This window comes from Moschus berezovskii, chromosome 28 (genome assembly GCF_049115385.1).
Source record: "Moschus berezovskii isolate FMDL1 chromosome 28, NW_MosBer_1.0, whole genome shotgun sequence".
NCBI lineage: Eukaryota > Metazoa > Chordata > Mammalia > Artiodactyla > Moschidae > Moschus > Moschus berezovskii.
Genome location: NC_142487.1, coordinates 7,786,287 through 7,807,178, shown reverse-complemented (window position 1 = coordinate 7,807,178; position 20,892 = coordinate 7,786,287). Strand labels below are relative to the sequence as shown.

The following is a 20,892-nucleotide window of genomic DNA, read 5'->3' as shown; positions in this document are numbered from 1 at the left end:
GGTCACTTTCCAATAAGGGTGAAAGAAATTCCAATCTCGAAGTCATGTTTGCACTTAGGAATGCACTTCATTCATCCCACGGCTGCTTATAGGCATGAGTGATGGTATGCAGACACACAGTGAGCACAAGGAATTGGTTCTTAGGATGGTGTTTGGAAGGAATAAAGAGACTTGTTATTTCTTATAGAATGCCATGGTGACAGCAAATAAAGTCACTAAAAGCTGCCACGTTCTTTAGGGAAGTGCCCCTAGACTGAACTTGTCAAACACATGGGATGCTTTTCAAGGATTACCCGAAGCAAAATGCTTCAGTTCATGTCTCCAGTTATTCCTTAAAAAAAAAAAAAAAATGCACTGTCCAAAATATCACGTTTTGACAAGCTTCCTTAATAATACGAGGTCAAGAATTCATCATAGGGGAAAAAAAAACCCACCCAAATTCTAAAGGTACTTTGTTTCAAAAATACATTTTATTTTAACTTGGGGTTTCTATGATGTATACTCAGCCATGTTCTTAAGGTGTTTTACAGGCATACATGTAGGCTTCCCACGAGGCTCAGTGGTAAAGAATCTGCCTGCCAATGCAGAAGACACAGGAGACTCGGATTCAATTCCTGGGTTGGGAAGATCCCCTGGAGAGAGTAACGGCAGCACACTCCAGTATTCTTGCCTGGAGAGTCCCAAGGAAAGAGGAGCCTGGCGGGCTACAGTCTGTGGGGTCACAGGGAGTTGGACCCAATGGAGCGCACACGCATACAGAGACATATATGGAACATAATGAGAAGAAAATAAATAAGCAGAAAGCAGCATTAAGAGAAGACGAGAGGAAGAAGGTGGGAAGGGATGAATCCTTAACACCCGTGTTCTGACCGCTCGCCTCACAGTGTCCATATGGTAAAACAGCCCGGTTGTTCACCCGAAGCCCACTTCTTCCACTCACATCACTCAGATCAGCAAACCAGCAGGAATTGGCCACCCTGACAAGTGCGATGCAGGAGCTGTAAAAAATGTTCTCTGGGACTTGGTCCTGGAGGAAGGGATGCTCGAGGAGTGATCTGAAGGGTGAGGGAGGGTGTTGGGGGGACCCAGAGTGTGAAGGTGGCTTGTACAGACTTTGTTCGGCAGAAGGAATCCAGGGGGAGTGGGGAGGAACATGCAGGAAGGTTGTGTGATGGAGCAGGAGGTCAGGGGCTCCTCTCCGCCGTCACGGGCTCTGACTGCGTCCTCACACTGGCTGACTGTGCTGCTGGAGCTGAATCTGATAGCCGGCTTCTGGTCTTCCCACGTGGGTTTATTCTCACAAAGATTTTTTTGGGGGGATATAAAAGTAGAAGTGAAGATACATTTGATAACATCTTGGGGTGACCTCCTTGGAATTTCACTTCACGTCCCCTCCAAACCACTCCGACCCCAGGCATCCTGCTGCCCCACAGTCCTTGTTAAGCCAGGAGGGAGCGGGCAGGACTGGGTCACCCGAGTCCTGAAGAACTTCCCGAAGTTCCTCAGCCCCCGAACCTCCCAGTTCAACCCCGAACTCTAGTAAGGTCCAGGAAAGGTGGCTGCTTTCAGGCGAGCACAGGAAAATAAGTAGAATCATCTGAACAAAACTCTTAATATTTGACTTTTTGCTTGAATAGAACTGTTTTAATTTTCCTGTCAGTGAAAGACTGTTACAGCTCCTTGTTAGGGCAAAAGCCTGTAGCTACTTTAAAAGCCATTCGTCTTCTGGATTCAGTTTGCCTTGTCATTTCAGTTTTTCTGTGATTGTTATTTTATGACCATTTGCTAGTGCAATTCATGCTTTAAAAATAAATATAACCACAGAATGCAAAGAAATAACCATCTGAGGTTCAGGTGTCAGCAGAGTGACCTTCTCTCGAGGTTCAGTGAGCTGCAGGGTCGGGGGGACCTTGTGTATCCCAAGGCGGCGGGGCGGGTCTGGTTCTAGAACAGTCCTGCAGAGCTGAGCAGGCTCCACCTGCTCCTGCCCCCAGGAGCAGGAGCTGACAGGCCAAGGGATTAACGCTGGCTTTTCACAATTGCCAGCTCAGGAGTATTAAGCCAGGATGTCCCTGATCCAGAGCGGATGGTCCAAAAACCATCCTGACCTTGGGCATATAAACCTGGCAGTACCCCGGGAGTCTACACAGGCTACTGCTTGTGTCCAACAGAACTGGAGAACATATGTATGTAGGATCAACATGTTTGATGATTGCAAAGACTTTCCCCCTGCATCTACTGCATTTAAATGCTAATCTGAAAGATGATATGCTTTCAGTGAGGGCCAGACTGATCCTGCTGCTGCTGCTGCTGCTAAGTCACTTCAGTCGTGTCCGACTCTGTGTGACCCCATAGACGGAAGCCCACCAGGCTCCCCCGTCCCCGGGATTCTCCAGGCAAGAACACTGGAGTGGGTTGCCATTTCCTTCTCCACTGTGTGAAAGTGAAAAGTGAAAGTGAAGCCGCTCAGCCGTGTCCGACCCCCAGCAACCCCACGGACTGCAGCCTACCAGGCTCCTCCATCCATGGGACCCTCCAGGAAAGAGCACTGTAGTGGCTTGCCATAGACTGATCCTAAGTATAGTTGAAAGTGGGATCACCTATCCTGCTTTTTTTGCCAGACATTTCTATTTTCATTATAGGTTTTTCATAGGTTACACGATTATTTTAATTTAAACCCACAATTTTACTGGTGAAAGGATATAATTACATTTTTGAATTATGAGAGTGTGTGTAGGCATGCTAAGCCACTTCAGTCATGTCTGGCTCTTTGCGACCCCCTGGACTATAGCCTGCTAGGCTTCTCTGTCTATGGAATTGTCCAAATAAGAATCCTGGAATAGGTTGCCATGCCCTTCTCCAGGGTATCTTCCCAACCCAGGGACTGGACTCTCATCTCTTAGGTCTCCTGAACTGACAGGTGGTCCTTTACCGCTGGCGCCATCTGGGAAGCCCCAGATTGAGAGTAGTTTGTATAATAACCCTGAAATCTTCTGTGTGCTTGCTCACAGCCTTGTCCTGTTAATAGGAGGAGACAGTTGTGGAAAGGACACTGGTTCAGTTAAGACCTATTTATTTAAAGCACTGAGTGTTATTATTCGGGTTTATCCATCACTGCCTTAGCAGTGATTCCCAGCCATTTTGGCACCAGGGACCAGTTTCCTGGAAGATAATGATTCCACGGACTGGAGGGGCGGAGATGGTTTCAGTGTAATTCAAGCATGTTAAATCTATTGTTCACTTTGTTTCTGATGTTGTTACATCAGCTCCACCTCAGGTAATCGGTCATTGGATCCTGGAAGTTGGGAACCCCTGCTGTATCGGTTTGAAAAGTGACCATTCTACAAATTTATACTTGTTAAATGGATAGTATGAAAGTTTTATTTTCACTTTCAGCATCTGCGTTGCCTCCGGGTCTTTACTTGACCAAATGAGTTATAAATCACAGTTGGGGATTTTGTTTGAGTTTTCTTATCTTTGGAGATTTGTCTTGGAAGGTAGTAATATATGGATGTGAGTTGGACCATAAAGAAGGCTGAGCACTGAAGAATTGATGCTTTTGAATTGTGGTGCTGAAGAAAACTCTTGAGAGTCCCTTGGACAGCAAGGAGATCAAAGCTGTTAGTCCTAAAGGAAATCAACCCTGAATATTCATTGGAAGGACTGATGCTAAAACTGAAGCCTCAGTACTTTGGCCACCTGATGCAAAGAGCCAACTCCATTGCAAAAGATGCTGATGCTTGGAAAGACTGAGGGCAGGAGGAGAAGGGGTGACAGAGGATGAGATGGTTGAATGGCATCAGTGACTCAATGGACATGAATTTGAGCAAACTCAGGGAGATGGTGAAGGACAGGGAAGTCTGGCATGCTGCAGTCCATGGGGTCGCAGAGTCAGACACGACTTAGTGACTGAACAACAGTGACAGTTCCCAGGAAATATTTCTCAAAGTCCCCTGTCGTTCTGAATTAGGGGCTGTGGTTCTTTTTTGTGATTCACGTTTAAAAGTCTGTGTCTTTCCCTCATCCCTCTTCCCCAGGCTTCCTTCTCTGCATTCACTTGGCACTCATTGGCTTAGTGACTTGAATCCCTAGCAGATTAACAGCAGGAAATGTTGTCTGACAGTTCGCTGCCAACATCTCCTACGTGTGATGTGAAACTCTTTGTACAAAAGCAAGCCCAGTGTTTTTGCTGGCCAAGAAGAAGCATGCTTCACCGGAAAGCTATTATCGGCCACGGTACTCGGCTTTGAGCACAGAAGTCTGATTTCAAACAGAATGAAATGGCTACAACAAATGAAGGCAGAAACAGATTGTGGCTGAAAGAAAGATTGTGTCTTTCTAAAAGCAGTGGAGGAGCTTCACCTGCACGAAGGGATTCTTGTATATGTGCTGAACAGTTTTTGCAGAGAATTTCAGTCAAACCTGGGTGGGTTCTCCACATGTGAAGTCTCCCTTCTTGCCCTGGCTGTGCTGCAGGCTGTATCTATGAGAATTGGTAACTCTCATGCTTGGCCTGGGATGTACCTAAGTGTGCCAGTATACCCAGTGCATTTTAAAAACCACTTTGTGTTCGTGTTTGCACAGGGTAATAGAATGTTCCCTTAGTTTACTGATAATGATACTAGTTTCAGCCATTTCCCCCTTTGACCTGTAGAGTGATAGGGGGTGATTTCACTGCAAATGAAAAGGCTTCAGTGGTATGTCAGTCTTTCTCCCAAATTTCAACATTAGAAACCCTGAATTTGCCAAAGAAAAAAGCAAGGAAAACAAAAAAAGAAAAATAACAACAGAAAAGAACCCTGAATAAATTGGATTCCTTATGATAAGGGTGAACTGATAATCACCAGCATTGATTGGTAATGGCTTCCCCTGGGGTAGGCAATCTGTATGCTTTCCTGTGTTTCTTGTTTTTTTAATAAATTTTATTTCTGTTTTATGGAAGAGGAAGGAAGGTCTACATTCAGTGCTGCTGTGAAGGTTCCTTGGTCATCAGGGGTTTTATGTTCGGGGTTTTTTGCAGGGGCAAGGGACTCAAGGTACATGGGATCTTAGTTCCCCCAACCAGGGATGGAACCCACACCCCCTTCAGTGGAAGTGCAGAGTCTTAACCACCCCCAGGCCGCCAGGGAAGTCCTTTCCTGTGTATTAATTAATATAACAGTCTTGTGAGTAAGGACCAATATTACCATTTTTTACGGAAGGCAGTGAAGTTCAGAAAGCTTCAATGACTGTCTCACCTCATAGCCACCTAGTTGTAGAGTCAGGGTCCAGCACTGGGGCTGTCTGATGAGGCTCATTTAAAATAGAATGATAGGGAAACGAACTTGAATTGGATAGGAATAATATCTTTAAAACTGCATCCTAAAGATATTTAAATAATGCTAGATGAATTCTAATCTCTAGACAGTTGAGACATTAGACAACTGTCTAATCTCTAGACAGTTGGAAATAAGTTACTGTTTTGTTTAAAAACTAAGCAACACCAGGAAGTGGTTCCGAGTTCCTGTTTTCACAGGCCTCTCCAGATCGTCACTGCTAACTGAGCCAAGTTTAAGAAAATGGCAGAATAACTATTGATGGACTTATTAATGTTTAAAAGAACTGTCATGGTTTTCTGAAAAGCTGATTGCCTGTGAATTTAAAGAACACGCTAGCAAGACACATAATGTCTAGGCAGGAAAAATTCATCTCCGCCTCTCACATCAGCCCTCATTGCATTTGCTGTCTGGATCACACTTGGGATTTGGGCTTCCCTGGTGGCTCAGCTGCTAATGAATCCACCTGCAATGCGGGAGACCTGGGTTCGATCCCTGGGTTGGGAAGATCCCTTGGAGAAGAGACAGGCTACCCACTCTAGTATTCTGGCCTGGAGAATCCCGTGGACTGTATAGTCCATAGGGTTGCAAAGAGTTGGACACGACTGAGCGACTTTCAGTTCACTTCACACAGGCTGGAAGTTTCCATTAAGTCCTGCCCCTCGGGACATGGATTCTGGCAGTAGTGATGGGGATAATGGACTTCCTGCTGTGCTTATTAAACTTGGCATTGAAAGTACACTTGAGAAAGAAAGCCCCAAATGGAAGTAGATGCACACAGGGCAGCTGGGGCCACGTAGTGCTTTTCAGACCTTCCTGGCCTCAGATCTCTCTCAGGGACTTAAGGCTGTTGTCACAGACCAGACACGGTCATCATCTTTTATTCATGAGTTGACCACAGACTCTTGCTATTTTCTAAGTGTAGATTAAAAAAAAAAAAAACACTTAAATTTCAGGGCAGACAGTGTCAGAACATTTTTCTAACAGAAAACGGAAAACTGAGGAAGAAATGACAGAGTCCAGGTGTCCAATTTAGGCTCAAGCTCTAGCCAGGTCAGTTTGTGGAGCTTTTCCGATGCTGCTAAACACCAGGCAAATGGTGATGCCGTCATTTAGAAATTAAGAGAATTCCATTTGACCTTTAGAAGTGAGGAGAATGGAGAGTCATTCAGTGAGGAAATACGCAACTACAGAAGGAAGCATGAGAAAAGAGATAGCATCTTGCAACAAGACTAATCCAAGGTAATGTGAGGAGAAATTCCTCCTTCAGATTCATGCCAGGGGCACTTATTAGGCACATATGTTGAATGTTTTTGGTGTTTAGGACATTCTGTCAGGGACATTAAAAAGGGTGTCCACTTTCCTGTCCTGGGGGGACAGAAATGCAAGTTCACAAAGTGCATCAATCCATGGGAAGGTATAATTTTCAGGAGAAAATCAGCAATCTGTTTGAGGAAGATACATGGTGAAGAGATGGAAGTGCTTACAGGGCTGGTGCACCCTCAAATTTCAGAGCAGCTGAAATAAAGGTCCGGAAGTGTCAATTTCTCTGCATGTTCTCAATATCGTATATATTTCCTTGTATTAATACACGTGGTTTAGCCTAAGCTATGACAGACCTAGAGAGTATATTAAAAAGCAGAGACATCACTGCCAAAAAGGTCCCATCTAGCCAAAGCTATAATTTTTCCTAGTCACGTACAGATGCGAGCGTTAGACCATAGAGAAGCCTGAGTGCCAAAGAATTGACTCTTTCAAACTGTGGTGCTGGAGAAGACTCTTGAGAGTCCCTTGGGCAGCAAGGAGAATAAACTGGTCAATCCTAAAGGAAGTCAAGCCTGAATATTCATTGGAAGAACTGAGGCTGAAGCTGAAGCCACCTTATGTGAAGGGCTGATGCATTGGAAAATTCCCTGATGCTGGGAAAGATTGAAAGCAAGAGAAGAGGGCAGCAGAGGATCACCAACTCAATGGACATGAATTTGAGCAAACACAGGGAAATAGGGAAGGAGAGGGGAGCCTAGTGTGCTGCAGTGGACACAACAACTGAACAATGAAATGTAACAAGACTTTTTTTTTAGGTGACAGTTTGTAGAAATGCACGCATAGATTCTGAGGAGCCTCAGGGATGTTCACGCAACCTTGGTTCTGATGGCTTTGCTTCCCCTGCTCCTGCCCCATGTCCCCCTTGTAAGAAGTAGGGACCACTGATTAGCTTCACTTCTCAGGCAGGACGACGTCTCTGCCTCATTTTCTCCGTGATTGTGCAGCTTCAGAAAATAAGAACTGCAGCCCATCTTCTCAGGTGAGGACATTATACTTGACTTTACAGATTTCTCTAATTTCAGAGTTTAGCCTTTCTTACCGGCTGATTCATAGCTTTGTGAGAGTGAAAGAAAATACAAATTCTATTGAAGTCTTCTGCTGAGATTCCGTACAATTTGGGCTTATGTTTGGGAACACAGATGAAGCCACAGTTTCCAGGGAATTTTAGGAAGACGTTTGCACAGGTGTGAAAAAGTTGGCTTAAAGCTCAATATTCAGCAAACTAAGATCGTGGCATCTGGTCCCATCACTTCATGGCAAATAGATGGGGAAACAGTAGAAACAGTGGCAGACTTTATTTTGGGGGGCTCCAAAATCACTGCGGATGCTGATTGCAGCCATGAAATTAAAAGACACTTACTTCTTGGAAGGAAAGTTATGACCAACCTAGATAGCATATTAAAAAGCAGAGATATTACTTTGCCAACAAAGGTCCGTCTAGTCAAGGCTATGGTTTTTCCCGTGGTCATGTATGGATGTGAGAGTTGGACTGTGAAGAAAGCTGATCGCTGAAGAATTGATGCTTTTGAACTGGGTGTTGGAGAAGACTCTTGAGAGTCCCTTGTATTGCAAGGAGATCCAACCAGTCCATCCTAAAGGAGATCAGTCCTGGGTGTTCATTGGAAGGACTGATGCTAAAGCTGAAACTCCAATACTTTGGCCACCTCATGCGAAGAGTTGACTCATTGGAAAAGACCCTGATGCTGGGAGGGATTGGGGGCAGAAGGAGAAGGGGATGACAGAAAATGAGATGGCTGGATGGCATCACCAACTCGATGGACATGAGTTTGAGTGAACTCCGGGAGTTGGTGATGGACAGGGAGGCCTGGCGTGCTGTGATTCATGGGGTCGCAAAGAGTCGGACATGACTGAGCGACTGAACTGAACTGAACTGTGCACAGGTATGGCCTTCCCAGGTCGCACTAGTGGTAAAGAATCTACCTGCCAAGGCAGGAGACATAGTTTCAATCTCTAGGTGGAGGAGGGCATCACGACCCACTCCAGGGGTTGTATTCTTGCCTGGAGATTCCTGTGGACAGAGGAGCCTGGCAGGCTACAGTCCATAGGGTCACACAAAGGTGGACACGACTGAAGCGACATAGCATACACACACACGCACAGGTGTACGGACTCCTGGTCAGCTCCCAAGAGCAACTCCTCCATCCTCTCCCAGGCTCAGAACCCTGTGTGTGGTTGCCCCTCCTGCTCTCCTCCCTAACGTGCTGGGCAAGATGGGAATGCTTCTGCTCAATCACAAAAGAGGAAATCAAGATATTTCTTAACCGCCCCCCCCAGGTCATTTTTTAGTATGGTATCAGGTTCTTCAGTTAAAGTCTATATGTTTTGGCTCTCCCAAGGGAAAATGCCACCACTTAAAAAAAATATTGAACAAACATTTTAATTTTGTGTACCTTGTTCATAGTTTTCAATGCAAGTGCATTGTTTGGTTTGTTTACTGGTTGGTTTTATAGTTTGGTGATTTAACATTGCTTGTTTGTATCATTTCGTTTCAGCATTTGACTGGTTTTTCATTTCTTAAGAACTTAACGTTTTTTAAGAAAATTTGTTGGAAAGGATATCTTAAGATTTTAAGACTGTGTCTGTATGTAAATAAAGTTTATCATCATGTAGCTATCAGTGTTGGTCTAAGAGGCCTGAAAGAAACTGGTATGAAAAAGTTACACATTTCATCAAGAAAAGAAGCATTGCTTTGGAGTCCTCCTATTTAAGAGTTTTTTAAATTGTAAACTTAATTTATGTGTACCTTTCAACCATACCTGCAAATGAGATCTTGAAAACCTACAAAGACTGTGCTCCCACCTTCAGAAGTTCTGATTTCTTTGTCCTGACATGGGTTCCTGGATATTGGTGTATTTTTATTGTTCCCAGGATCCAAGGTTGAAAACCCTAGGTTAAATTATTGCTTCTGCAGCATTGGTTATGATATGCTGGCAAGAAAAATTTTATGTAAATTTTCATCAATTACCTTTTTAATCTCTTGATGGTATTTGACCAAAATGAGGTTCTATAGAAAGTGTAGGAGGGACTCTCCTGGCAGTCCAGTGGTTAAGACTGCATGCTTCCAATGCAGGGGCATGTGTGTAATCCTTGGCAGGAGAACTGAGATCCCACTTGCCATACAGCATAGCAAAAAGAAAAGTATAACTGGCTTGATAGCATGAAGAATGTCTTTCTAGTCCGTCGGGGTAAAAGGTGATGCACAGACAGACGGCTGTGATGTCAGGTGGAATCTGGAAAGTGCCCTCTTGGTACCAGAAGTGCTTGAATGTCCAGAGACGAGAGATATCACATTTGGCTGGGAAGACAGGAAGTGCTATAAAGAAGTGGCACTAGAGAAGCGTTGTGAGGATGAGAGTTGACAGCAAAAGGCCAGGCAGGGCATTTAGGGACATTCAGAGCTTCACTAAGGGCAACGCCCGTAATGCACTGAAACACATCAAGCCTGATTTACCCCCGTGAGTTCATAGTGGTCACAGAAAACAGAAGAGAAGAATGCTAACTGATGACTTTTAGATGATGCTAGAGAACCAACTTGTCTTAAACAGAGGAGAAGGTGCACGTGTTGATCCTGGCTTCATCAAACTGTGTCACTGGATAAATAATTTTGACAAAGAGACTCTCTTCATAGACATGCTCCAGCTGATCAGTGGGGGAGCAGTGATGAGGATTAGAATATTCCCATCTTGCCATCTCAGATCGATGGGTCTAGGGCAACAATCATTAGTGACTGTGCTTCTGAGATGGCTTAGTGGTAAAGCATCCGCCTGCCAATGCAGGCAACATGGGTTCTGTCCCTGGGTCAGGAAGATCCTCTGGAGAAGGAAATGGCAACCCACACCAGTATTCTTGCCTGGGAAGTCCCATGGACAGAGGAGCCTGGCGGGCTACAGTCCTTGGGGTCACAAAGGAGTTGGGCATGACTTAGCAACTAAACAACAACAAAATATTACAGAAAAGCAAGAGTCACTGTATGCCTCCTGATGAAATTACACAGTGTTCGGGTCCTTAATGGACCAGAACCTGGTAGTCCGGGGTCGACAATAAGAAAGTGAAAGAGAGAAAGAGGCTGATATTCCCTGGTTTACACAGAGAACCAATAAAGCCCTTGACACAGGACTTGCATCGCTCATGAAGGCACCGGGCGCCCTCTCGAGGGGGTGAAGGCTCAGGGCACCTTCTTGAGAGGGTCTTAGAAACCCGGGCAGGAGAGTGAGCATGACGGGTTTCTACGCGCCAGAGAATTAGCTGGGGAGAGAGAGAAACAAAAATGACACAGGGACCTAAGCTCTGATGGAGCAAAGGTGCTTTAATGATTTTTCTGAGAGTATATGTAGGCTGTGGAGAAGGAAATGGCAACCCACGCCAGTGTTCTTGCCTGGAGAATCCCAGGGACGGGGGAGCCTGGTGGGCTTCCGTCTATGGGGTCACACAGAGTCGGACACGACTGAAGTGACTTAGCAGCAGCAGCAGCAGCATATATAGGCTGTGGTACAAGAAATTTCTTTCAACAATGATAAAGATCAGAAAACCAATCATACAGCAATTGTTACCAAGGGAACAAGGGATTAATAATGGTCACAAGGTCAGGAGACAATCCATATCTCAAGAAAGGGGATCGAGACTAAGCACTTTTGTCGTAAAGAGAATGTTTACTAAAGGAGATTCAAGCCTGTCTCAAATAATGACCTCAGTTCCTGGGAGCAGCGTGCTGTTCCACTTTGATAAGGAACAAAGGACTTATGAGAAACAGCACATAGGAATCCTCCTGTTAAACACTCCCTGACAACACAGCATCTCTTATAGAAAACAGTCAAATAAGGATTCTGGTCAAGCTTCTAGATTTTACTGTCAGTTTACAGGAAATACAAAAGACAGAGGAACATGTTAAATTACACCATGAAGATGCAAGCACTAAGTCTAGACTGAGGGAATTCTGCAGGCAAATGACCGATTTCCAAAATAAGTTAATTTCAACAGGAAAACCAGGATAAATGGAAAAGTTGCAGATTCAGAGAGACTATGGAGATATGACATCCTATTGCAATGTATGGGCTTGTCAAAGAAAATGAAAATCTTTGAAACAATTGGAGGAATTAAAGTACTGACTACATATTTGGTGATAGTACGGACTGATTGCTAATTTTGTTTAGATGTGATGAGGCATTGCAATTATATTTTTTGAAAGAACACAGTCACATGCTAAGGTAAATAGACACAAAATTATTGGCTTAGATGCTTCCAAATAACTGGGGGATAGGATGAGGGGAGCAACTCAGATGAACCAATGTTGTGATCTTCAAAAGGCATTTGTTAAAACTGGGTGATAAGTATACAGGGTTTCATGATGCTGTTGTCTCTACTTTTGGAACTGTTTGAAATTCCCCAGTCCGGAAACATTTTAACGTTAATTTTTAAAACTTGTTCCTCTAAGCAGACAAGTAAAAGTGAAAATAAACATTTTAATATAAACTTCCCAGGTGATGCTGATTGATAAGCTATGCCTTGAGAACCAGTGTTTTACAGACATAAAAATCTTGGAGTAACTTTGACTTCGGGAAGTTTCATTAATGTTGCAGAAAGACTTGTTTCATCTGCTGTGTTTGAGTGGTGGTGATGGCTGTATCCTCATCTTCTCTATTAGAAATCCAATTTTAAGAGGGAAAAAAAGGGTCGAGAGGGCAGTCCATCATTGGTTTCTTGTTGTTTAGTCACTAAGTCTTGTTCAACTCTTTTGCAACCCCATGGAATGTAGCCCACCAGGCTCCTCTGTCCATGGACTTTCTCAGGCAAGAATGCTGGAGTGAGTTGCCATTTCCTTCTCCAGGGGATCTTCCCAACCCAGGGATTGAACCCGTGTCTCCTGCATTGGCAGGGAGATTCTTTACCCACCGGGCCATCTGAGAAGCCCATTGGTTTGTAACTGCAAAGCAAACTCAGCATTTCATGATGTTCATGTGTTAATAGTGAAAGGTTACATGAACTGTGGATGCATTTGAGTCAGAGACATGACTTATCAACTCTCAGGAAACAGCAAATGAGATTAAAAAGTGTTTGTCTCCTGTTAAGTAAATTATCCAATGATTTTAGAATAACTCTGTCCAAAAAAACATTTTTTAATCTACTGAATTCTTGACTCATTATGGCAATATATAAACACACCCCGTGAAAATTAGGTGCCTAGATTTGATCACTTCATGAGCATCCTTTTTCTGGGAACCAAATATTTAACATAAATTCTCTAAAAGTTCCGGGTGACTGTTGAGCTTTAGTCATATTTTAGATATTATTACCCAAAGATGCACATGATGTCAAACATGTAGAAATAACTGACTTGAAAAACTTGAATAATATACTAGAAAAAAGTCATCTGCGTAAAAACAATCAGTTTAGGGGAGGTGAGAGTGATTACAGAGGGGATCCTGTGTGGGGCTGGAAAATAGTCCTGTTCTGTGTCCTGTCTCGACTCCAGCCATTGCCAGGGTCTTTCCCTTGACGTGTGCAGAGGCCACATCTGGGTTCTGGGGCAGCGAGCGGTGATCATAGTGATGTTGGCCGTGATCACAGGGGCCCTATAGCCTTGAGTCCGTGATCACCTGGCTCCTTGTGGAGTCTTCCATTCTCAATCAAAGATGAGCAGGAGAAGGCCCACATAACGTGAGAGGCCTTTCTGGTGTCATCCAACTGGCTGGCAGCTATGGTAAGATTTAGCAGATTGGAATTTCATTGTTTACATATAACCATCTGTAGTCAAAGTGAAAGTCACTCAGTTGTGTCCAACTCTGCGACCCCATGGGCTATACAGTCCCTGGAATTCTCCAGGCCAGAATACTGGAGTGGATAGCCTTTCCCTTCTCCAGGGGATCTTTCCAACCCACAGATCAAACCCAGGTGTCCTGCATTGCAGGCAGATTCTTTACCAGCTAAGCCACAAGGGAAGCCCAACCATCTATAATAGGAAAGATCAAACCAGTCAATCTTAAAAGAAATCAACCCTGAAGATTCACTGAAAGGAACTGATGCTGAAGCTCCAATGCTTTGGCCACCTGGATTCATTGGAAAAGACCCTGATGCTGGGAAAGATTGAAAGCAGGAGGAGGGGATGATAGAGGACAAGATGGTTGGATGGCATCACCAACTCAATGCACGTGAGTTTGAGCAAACTCTGGGAGATGGTAAAGGACAGGGAAGCCTGGCATGCTGGAGTCCATGGGGTTGCAAAGAGTCAGACTTGACTTAGCAACTGAACAGCAACAACATTATAGTAGATTCTAAACAAATCTTGGTTCTTAGAGCCAAAACAGACAAAAACAAATTCCCCCAAACCCCTCAGTGTTAAGAATGGACCACTATGTTATTGTCTTAAGAACTGTTTGTTAGTGAAAGAAAAAGAAAGTAATTTTGCCCTGAAGCTGGTTATTTCTATGTGGAAAGCAAAAGAAAGGACAAAGTAATATGAATATAGAAATTTGTGGAAAAGGAAGCCTGAAAAGAATTTTGTGTGTGATTAAATTTAATTGAACGAATGAATTTTAAATCTGTATTAAAGGTATAAAATAGTGGAAAACTAAAAAGTATATGTATATGTGTGTATATAAATATATAGTGTTCAAATATGCTTAAGAAAAATAGTCCATTCAAGACAAAGCTGTGGGTCATTGTTGTTCAGTCGCTAAGTCACGTGACCCCATGTTTTGACCCCATGAATTGCAGCACGCCAGTCTTCCTTGTCCTTCACTGTCTCCTGGAGTTTGCTCAAATTCACGTCCATTGAGGCGGTGATGCCATCGAGCCATCTCATCCTCTATCACCCTCTTCCCCTCTTCCCCTCAATCTTCCCCAGCATCAGGGTCGTTTCCAATGAATCAGCTGTTTGCATCAGGTGGCCAAAGTATGGAGCTTCAGCTTCAGTCCTTCCAGTGAATATTCAGGGTTGATTTCCTTTAGGACTGACTGGTTTGATCTCCTTGCTGTTCAAGGGATTCTCAAGAGTCTTTTCCAGCAGCACAGTTTGAAAGCATCAATTCTTCGGTGCTCAGCCTTCTTTATGGTCCAACTCTCACATGGGTCATTAATAGAAATCAAATGGTGAGAAGCCAGAAAAATAAGAACCAGCTAGCACAGTGGTCTCTGCCTGAGCTAGCCTTTCCACCTGTTAAGCAAAAGGAAGAAGACAGATAATTAAGACAATGTCCAAGGCTGCCTGCAGCATGATGAGAATAATTCTTCCATTGAGGGCCTGGCTGAGGTCCGCTGGGTCAAAGAAAGTAGAAGTTTCTGTCGAGGAAGTTTTATTTATTTATTTGTGTATTTTTTGTTTTTGCTCATTGAGAAAGTACTTGGCCAGACACTGGTGTTTATTTGTGTGTGTGTGTGTGTGTGTGTTGTGTATATTGTGTTCTGTTTAAAGCAGTTAGGCAATAAACATAATTGATATCTAAAAAAAGAGCAGGGTATTTTTTTAAATTGTTTACTTATTTTGGCTACACTAGATCTTAGTTTTGACATATGGGATCTAGTTCCCTGACCAGGGATTGAACCCCCAGGTCCTCTGCATTGGAAGTGGGGGTTCTTGGCCACTGGACCATCAGGAAAGTCCCAGAGCAGGATATTTTAATGTGTGTGTGGTGAGTTGCTTCTGTCCTGTCTGACTCTTTACAATCCTGTGAACTGTAGCCCACCAGGCTCCTCTGTCCATGGGTTCTCCTGGCAAGAATACTGGAGTGGGTTGCCATGCCCTCTCCAGGGGAATCTTCCCGACCCAGGGATCAAGCCCACATCTCTTATGTCTCCTGCCCTGGCAGGCTGGTTCTTTACCACTAGCACCATTTTAGTACTAAGGGTATTTATCAGCCCCACAAGGAGCCGTATTTGTTCTCCTACAACAAAAAGGCAAACTGAGTCCTACATTACACATTCTGCCACTTGTCAGTCACTTAGACTGATAACAGCTGATGTTTCTGCGATGCTTGATGTGTGTAATCATTGGACCAAGTTTGAATGCTTTTATTCTGGGAGATAGTGAAGGACGGGGAAACCTGGCATGCTGCAGTCCATGGGGTCGCGAAGAGTCAGACATGAATGAGTGAGTGAACAACACTGCCAAGAAGTAGATGGCATCATACCCATTTTACGGAGGGAGAGAGGTCTGCACAGATGTCAGGGACATAAGGAAGATTCAGAATTAGGTTTATCTGTTAAAGCCACCGACATAGGCAGCAGCAAGACTGCCTCTCTCATCTAAGTGCTCTGAGCCTCTGTGTTCTTATCTCTTAAACTGGAGATCTTAACCACTGGAAGCATCAGAAGAACCAGTTTTTTGTGTGTGTGTGAAAACTTTATAATTTACTAAGCGTTTCTCAGAAGTAATATGAATTATTTACAAATATAAGATTTAAACTAGCAGGCAGCATTTTGTTGTCATATCATTTACTTATATCCATTGAGTGTTAAGCAGTTTTGCTAACATGTAATTTATTTTCATACATTATTAAACTTTATTCAAATACAACATTGATTATTTAGCTAGCTATAAACCATGCTTCACTTTTCTATCCTAAATTTATCTTTTCTCCTAAATAGTCATGCTTGAGGGGGCTGAGTAATTTCCAATATATTTGCGGTTGCACAGTAATACATACCACTTACAGATCTTCTGAATAGTTTCTCTTTTGGCATGCCCATTGTTTATCAATTTTCTTATTTTTGTCTTACTGCATTAAATCTTAAAGATAAATATGGTTAATGTACGAGATGTGGAATGTTGCTACTATGCAAACAAAAAGTAGCTTAGCTTAATTGCTGACGGTTAATCCATCTCAGACTCCAAGGCCAAGTTGAAAGAGCTTTGAAGTCTTACATGAAAACATGATAGATACTGTGTATCACCATCAATTAAGCTGATGGATTTTTCTTTCCCCAGATAATTGCCTTTTTTCCAGGCAAGAATACTGGAGTGGGTTGCCATTTCCTATTCCAGGGGATCTTCCCAACCCAGGAATCGAACCCGCATCTCTTGCCTCTCCTGCAATGGCACCCCACTGAATTGATCACACCCAGATCACTCCCGGGTGTTCATTGGAAGGACTGATGCTAAAGCTGAAACTCCAGTACTTTGGCCACCTCATGCGACAAGTTGACTCACTGGAAAAGACTCTGATGCTGGGAAGGATTGGGGGCGGAAAGAGAAGGGGATGACAGAGAATGAGATGGCTGGATGGCATCACCAACTCGATGGACATGAGTTTGAGTGAACTCCGGGAGTTGGTGATGGACAGGGAGGCCTGGCGTGCTGTGATTCATGGGGTTGCAGAGAGTCGGACACGACTGAGCGACTGAACTGAACTGAACTCATCATTTACTGAACAGTTATAACAAGCAACATTTTAAAGGGTACCCATTTTAATGGTGGCAACTGAAGAACTTTTTTGGTAACTTGTTTTTCTGTTTTGTTCTTCATAGAAACGCTCCAGAGGCCAAGTCCTGTTTGATAAAGTCTGTGAACATCTGAATTTGCTAGAAAAAGACTATTTTGGGCTTACATATCGAGATGCTGAAAACCAGAAGGTGAGTGGTTCAAAGCAATAGAGAATCTTCTGGCTTCAGCTGCCCTTCACTGCACGAAAGTGAACTGAAACTGAATCGGCAGATCATCTTCTCCACCCACCCCTCACACCCCTACACCTCACATTTACTGTCTGAGACCCTAAATGCTATTTATCACCTTATTTCTTCATGAAGGAAATTATTGGCAACTTCCTTCAGTCTTGAGTCTTTTGGAAACAGTAAGTCAGCATTTCTGTTCTTCATGCTTGAGTTCTTTATGCTTCCAGAAAAGCATTTTATATAGTGCTTTGGGGAGGGTATGTTAATATTTCAGTGGATTTGAGCCACTGAGACTCAAATACATTGATACACAGAAAACGTGTTCACTGGATGCCGTCTTATTGTTAATTCATCTTAATTATGCTTTCATATTCTGGCTGCATCACAATATGAGACGGGTCTTGTCTTAGGTATCTAGTGTACCTCTGTAGACTCTCACAGCTGATGCAGCCTCTTTAGGCCTTTCCCTCACTTATCCTCTCAACCACCTGAAAAATGAGGAAGAAGAAATTGTCTCCTTAATGCTGGAAACTGAGCCACCACAATCGTGTTCATAAATGTTACTTGTTTGGTTGTCATTCTGTGAATCATACTTAATCTTGACTGGATTCACTGGATGATGTCTTAACTTCATCATTAAATGCCTGAGTGTTCTGATGAAGAAAATCATAAAGTCTCAAACAAGTGTTCGTTAGGAATGCATTTAAGAAGGTGCTTTAAAATCTATAATCACAGAAGTCACTACCTGGGAAGCTGACCAGCTAGGACATCAGTGGGGTCATGTTACACGTAGCCAGCTCTGTGTGTTCTCAGGTTCTGCATCTGCAGATTCAACCAACAGAAGATCAAAACTATTTTTTTAGAAAATTCCAGAATGTTCCAAAAACGGAATTTTAATTTGCTGGTGTACCAGCAGCTCTATCGCATTTCCATTGTATTAGGTGTTAGAAATAATCTAGAGATGACTTCAAGTATGTGGGGGGATTTCTTAGGTTGTATGCAGATACTGTGCCATTTCATATCAGGGACTTGAGCATCCCCAGATTTCAGTGTCATCTGGGGTCCTGTGACTGGAGGATGGCTGTATCTTCAGTTTTTTCTCCTAATTTGTTTGAACATAGAATCCACCATCTTTTCTACTGTTTCTATGCTAGCTTGAATCCCTGAAGGCACTTGTGAAAGAATTTTTTCCAGCCTAAATCCTGCACACGAACACACATATGTTCTCATGGGACAAGAGCCTGGGCCCTCTCGGGACGAGTGAAGGCAACTGGACATATTGGGGCAGGACCCCGCTGGGGGCCCTTCCAACAGCCGCTCCCTGCTCCCTCCCAAATGCACTTAGCATATGTCTCTACCCACTCAACACAAAATCATTTCTGTTCTTCTCTGATTCATACTCAGACTCTCACTTCTTTTTCAGAACTGGTTGGATCCTGCTAAGGAAATTAAAAAACAGATTCGAAGTAAGTTCTTTTGGATTATTTTGTGTAGAAATGGGAGGAAGATTTTCAAACCGTGGGCTTATCTGAATTAGTACCTCATACCCACGTGGCTGGTGTGGATACAGTATTTTGAAAGACAGATTAAGATCTCAAGTTTTATTTTTGGCAGATTTGTCTGGCTCAGATACCCATCACCCTTTATGAATTATTACAACCTGGAAATAAAATGACATGACTTTTGACCTAGTCCCTTGCCTGTACACAGATGTGCGATATGATTTAATCAAATGGTGCCCCCGTTGACAATCATTTTAAAGTTCCAAACTTAATTATTAATGTTATATTATGCCTCAGTTCAGTTCAGTTCAGTCGCTCAGTCGTGTCCGACTCTTTGTGACCCCATGAATCACAGCATGCCAGGCCTCCCTGTCCATCACCAACTCCCGGAGTTCACTCAAACTCATGTCCATCGAGCTGGTGATGCCATCCAGCCATCTCATTCTCTGTCATCCCCATCTCCTCCCACCCCCAATCCCTCCTAGCATCAGACTCTTTTCCAGTGAGTCAACTCGTCTCATGAGGTGGCCAAAGTATTGGAGTTTCAGCTTTAGCATCAGTCCTTCCAATGAACACCCAGGGCCTAACCAAAGTATGAAAGGCAAGCAGTCAAGCTAGAAGTAACAGTCATTTAATAACAAGTCAGACTGAATTTTACTCTCTGATGATAGCTTCTTTCCTTAGCCCCTAAAGGCAAATTAAGAAATGCACATTTCAAATTTCCTAATGGACAAAACAACTACAAGAGCAGCACAGAAAGTTTAAAACAGGTAACTAATAAGTATTAGACAGGGTGCTAAATACTAGTAGTAATTAAATGCTAATTAAAATGAGACATTTTTTTCAGCTATTCAGTGAAAATGGCACTGTAGCATAGGGAGTTGAGAATGAGAATTTTTTTTTTAACCCTTTTCTATAGCTGTTGCTTTTTGCTATGGATAAATGGTAAAAGATAGATATACTTTATAGTTTCAAATAACTAGTTAATTGTTTCAAGCAGTTCATTTTTTATCAATAGTTCAGTTCAGTTCAGTCGCTCAGTCGTGTCCGACTCTCCGCGACCCCATGAATCACAGCACGCCAGGCCTCCCTGTCCATCACCAACTCCCGGAGTACACTCAAACTCATGTCCACAGAGTCGGTGATGCCATCCAGCCATCTCATTCTCCGTCGTCCCCTTCTCCTCCCGCCCCCAACCTTTCCCAGCATCAGAGTCTTTTCCAGTGAGTCAACTCGTTGCATGAGGTGGCCAAAGTATTGCAGTTTCAGCTTTAGCATCAGTCCCTCCAATGAACACCCAGGATTGATCTCCTTTAGAATGGACTGGTTGGATCTCCTTGCAGTATAAGGGACTCTCAAGAGTCTTCTCCAACACCACAGTTCAAAAGCATCGATTCTTCGGCGATCAGCTTTCTTCACAGTCCAACTCTCACATCCATACATGACCACGGGAAAAACCATAGCCTTGACTAGACGGACCTTGGTTGGCAAAGTAATGTCTCTGCTTTTCAATATACTATCAAGGTTGGTCATAACTTTCCTTCCAAGGAGCAAGCGTCTTTAATTTCATGGCTGCAATCAGCATCTGCAGTGATTTTGGAGCCCAGAAAAATAAAGTCTGACACTGTTTCCACTGTTTTTCCATCTATTTCCCATGAAGTGATGGGACCAGATGCCATGATCTTTGTTTTCTGAATGTTGAGCTTCGAGCCAACCTTTTCACTCTCCTCTTCCACTTTCATCAAGAGGCTTTTGAGTTCCTCTTCACTTTCTGCCATAAGGGTAGTGTCATCTGCATATCTGAGGTTATTGATATTTCTCCCAGCAATCTTGATTCTAGCTTATGCTTCTTCCAGCCCAGTGTTCCTCATGATGTACTCTGCATATAAGTTAAATAAGCAAGGTGACAATATACAACCTTGACGTACACCTTTTCCTATTTGGAACCAGTCTGTTGTTCCATGTACAACCTAGTTTAATTTTCCAGAGCAAAGATTTTAAAATTTTAATAATTCCCTGCCCTGGCAATTTTGTACTCAGTTGGGAGAAATATTACCCTTTAAGAAGACACTTTTTGTCAATATTTATTAGAATTTAAAAGGTACTTATTCTTTGACCCCGAATTT

The 20,892-nt window shown here is 43.3% G+C and overlaps 1 protein-coding gene across 5 annotated transcripts in view; it reads left to right on the top strand.

Annotated features, from left to right (window-relative positions):
• The window catches only part of EPB41L3 (erythrocyte membrane protein band 4.1 like 3), a 145,328-nt gene that overhangs the window by 61,880 nt on the left and 62,556 nt on the right, over nucleotides 1-20,892 (top strand). For all 5 annotated transcript variants that reach the window (XM_055417168.2, XM_055417171.2, XM_055417169.2 and 2 more), the window contains exons 4-5: nucleotides 17,121-17,225; nucleotides 18,688-18,730. In XM_055417168.2, coding sequence (XP_055273143.2) covers nucleotides 17,121-17,225; nucleotides 18,688-18,730 — 148 coding nt within the window. The remainder of the gene's footprint in view (nucleotides 1-17,120; nucleotides 17,226-18,687; nucleotides 18,731-20,892) is intronic.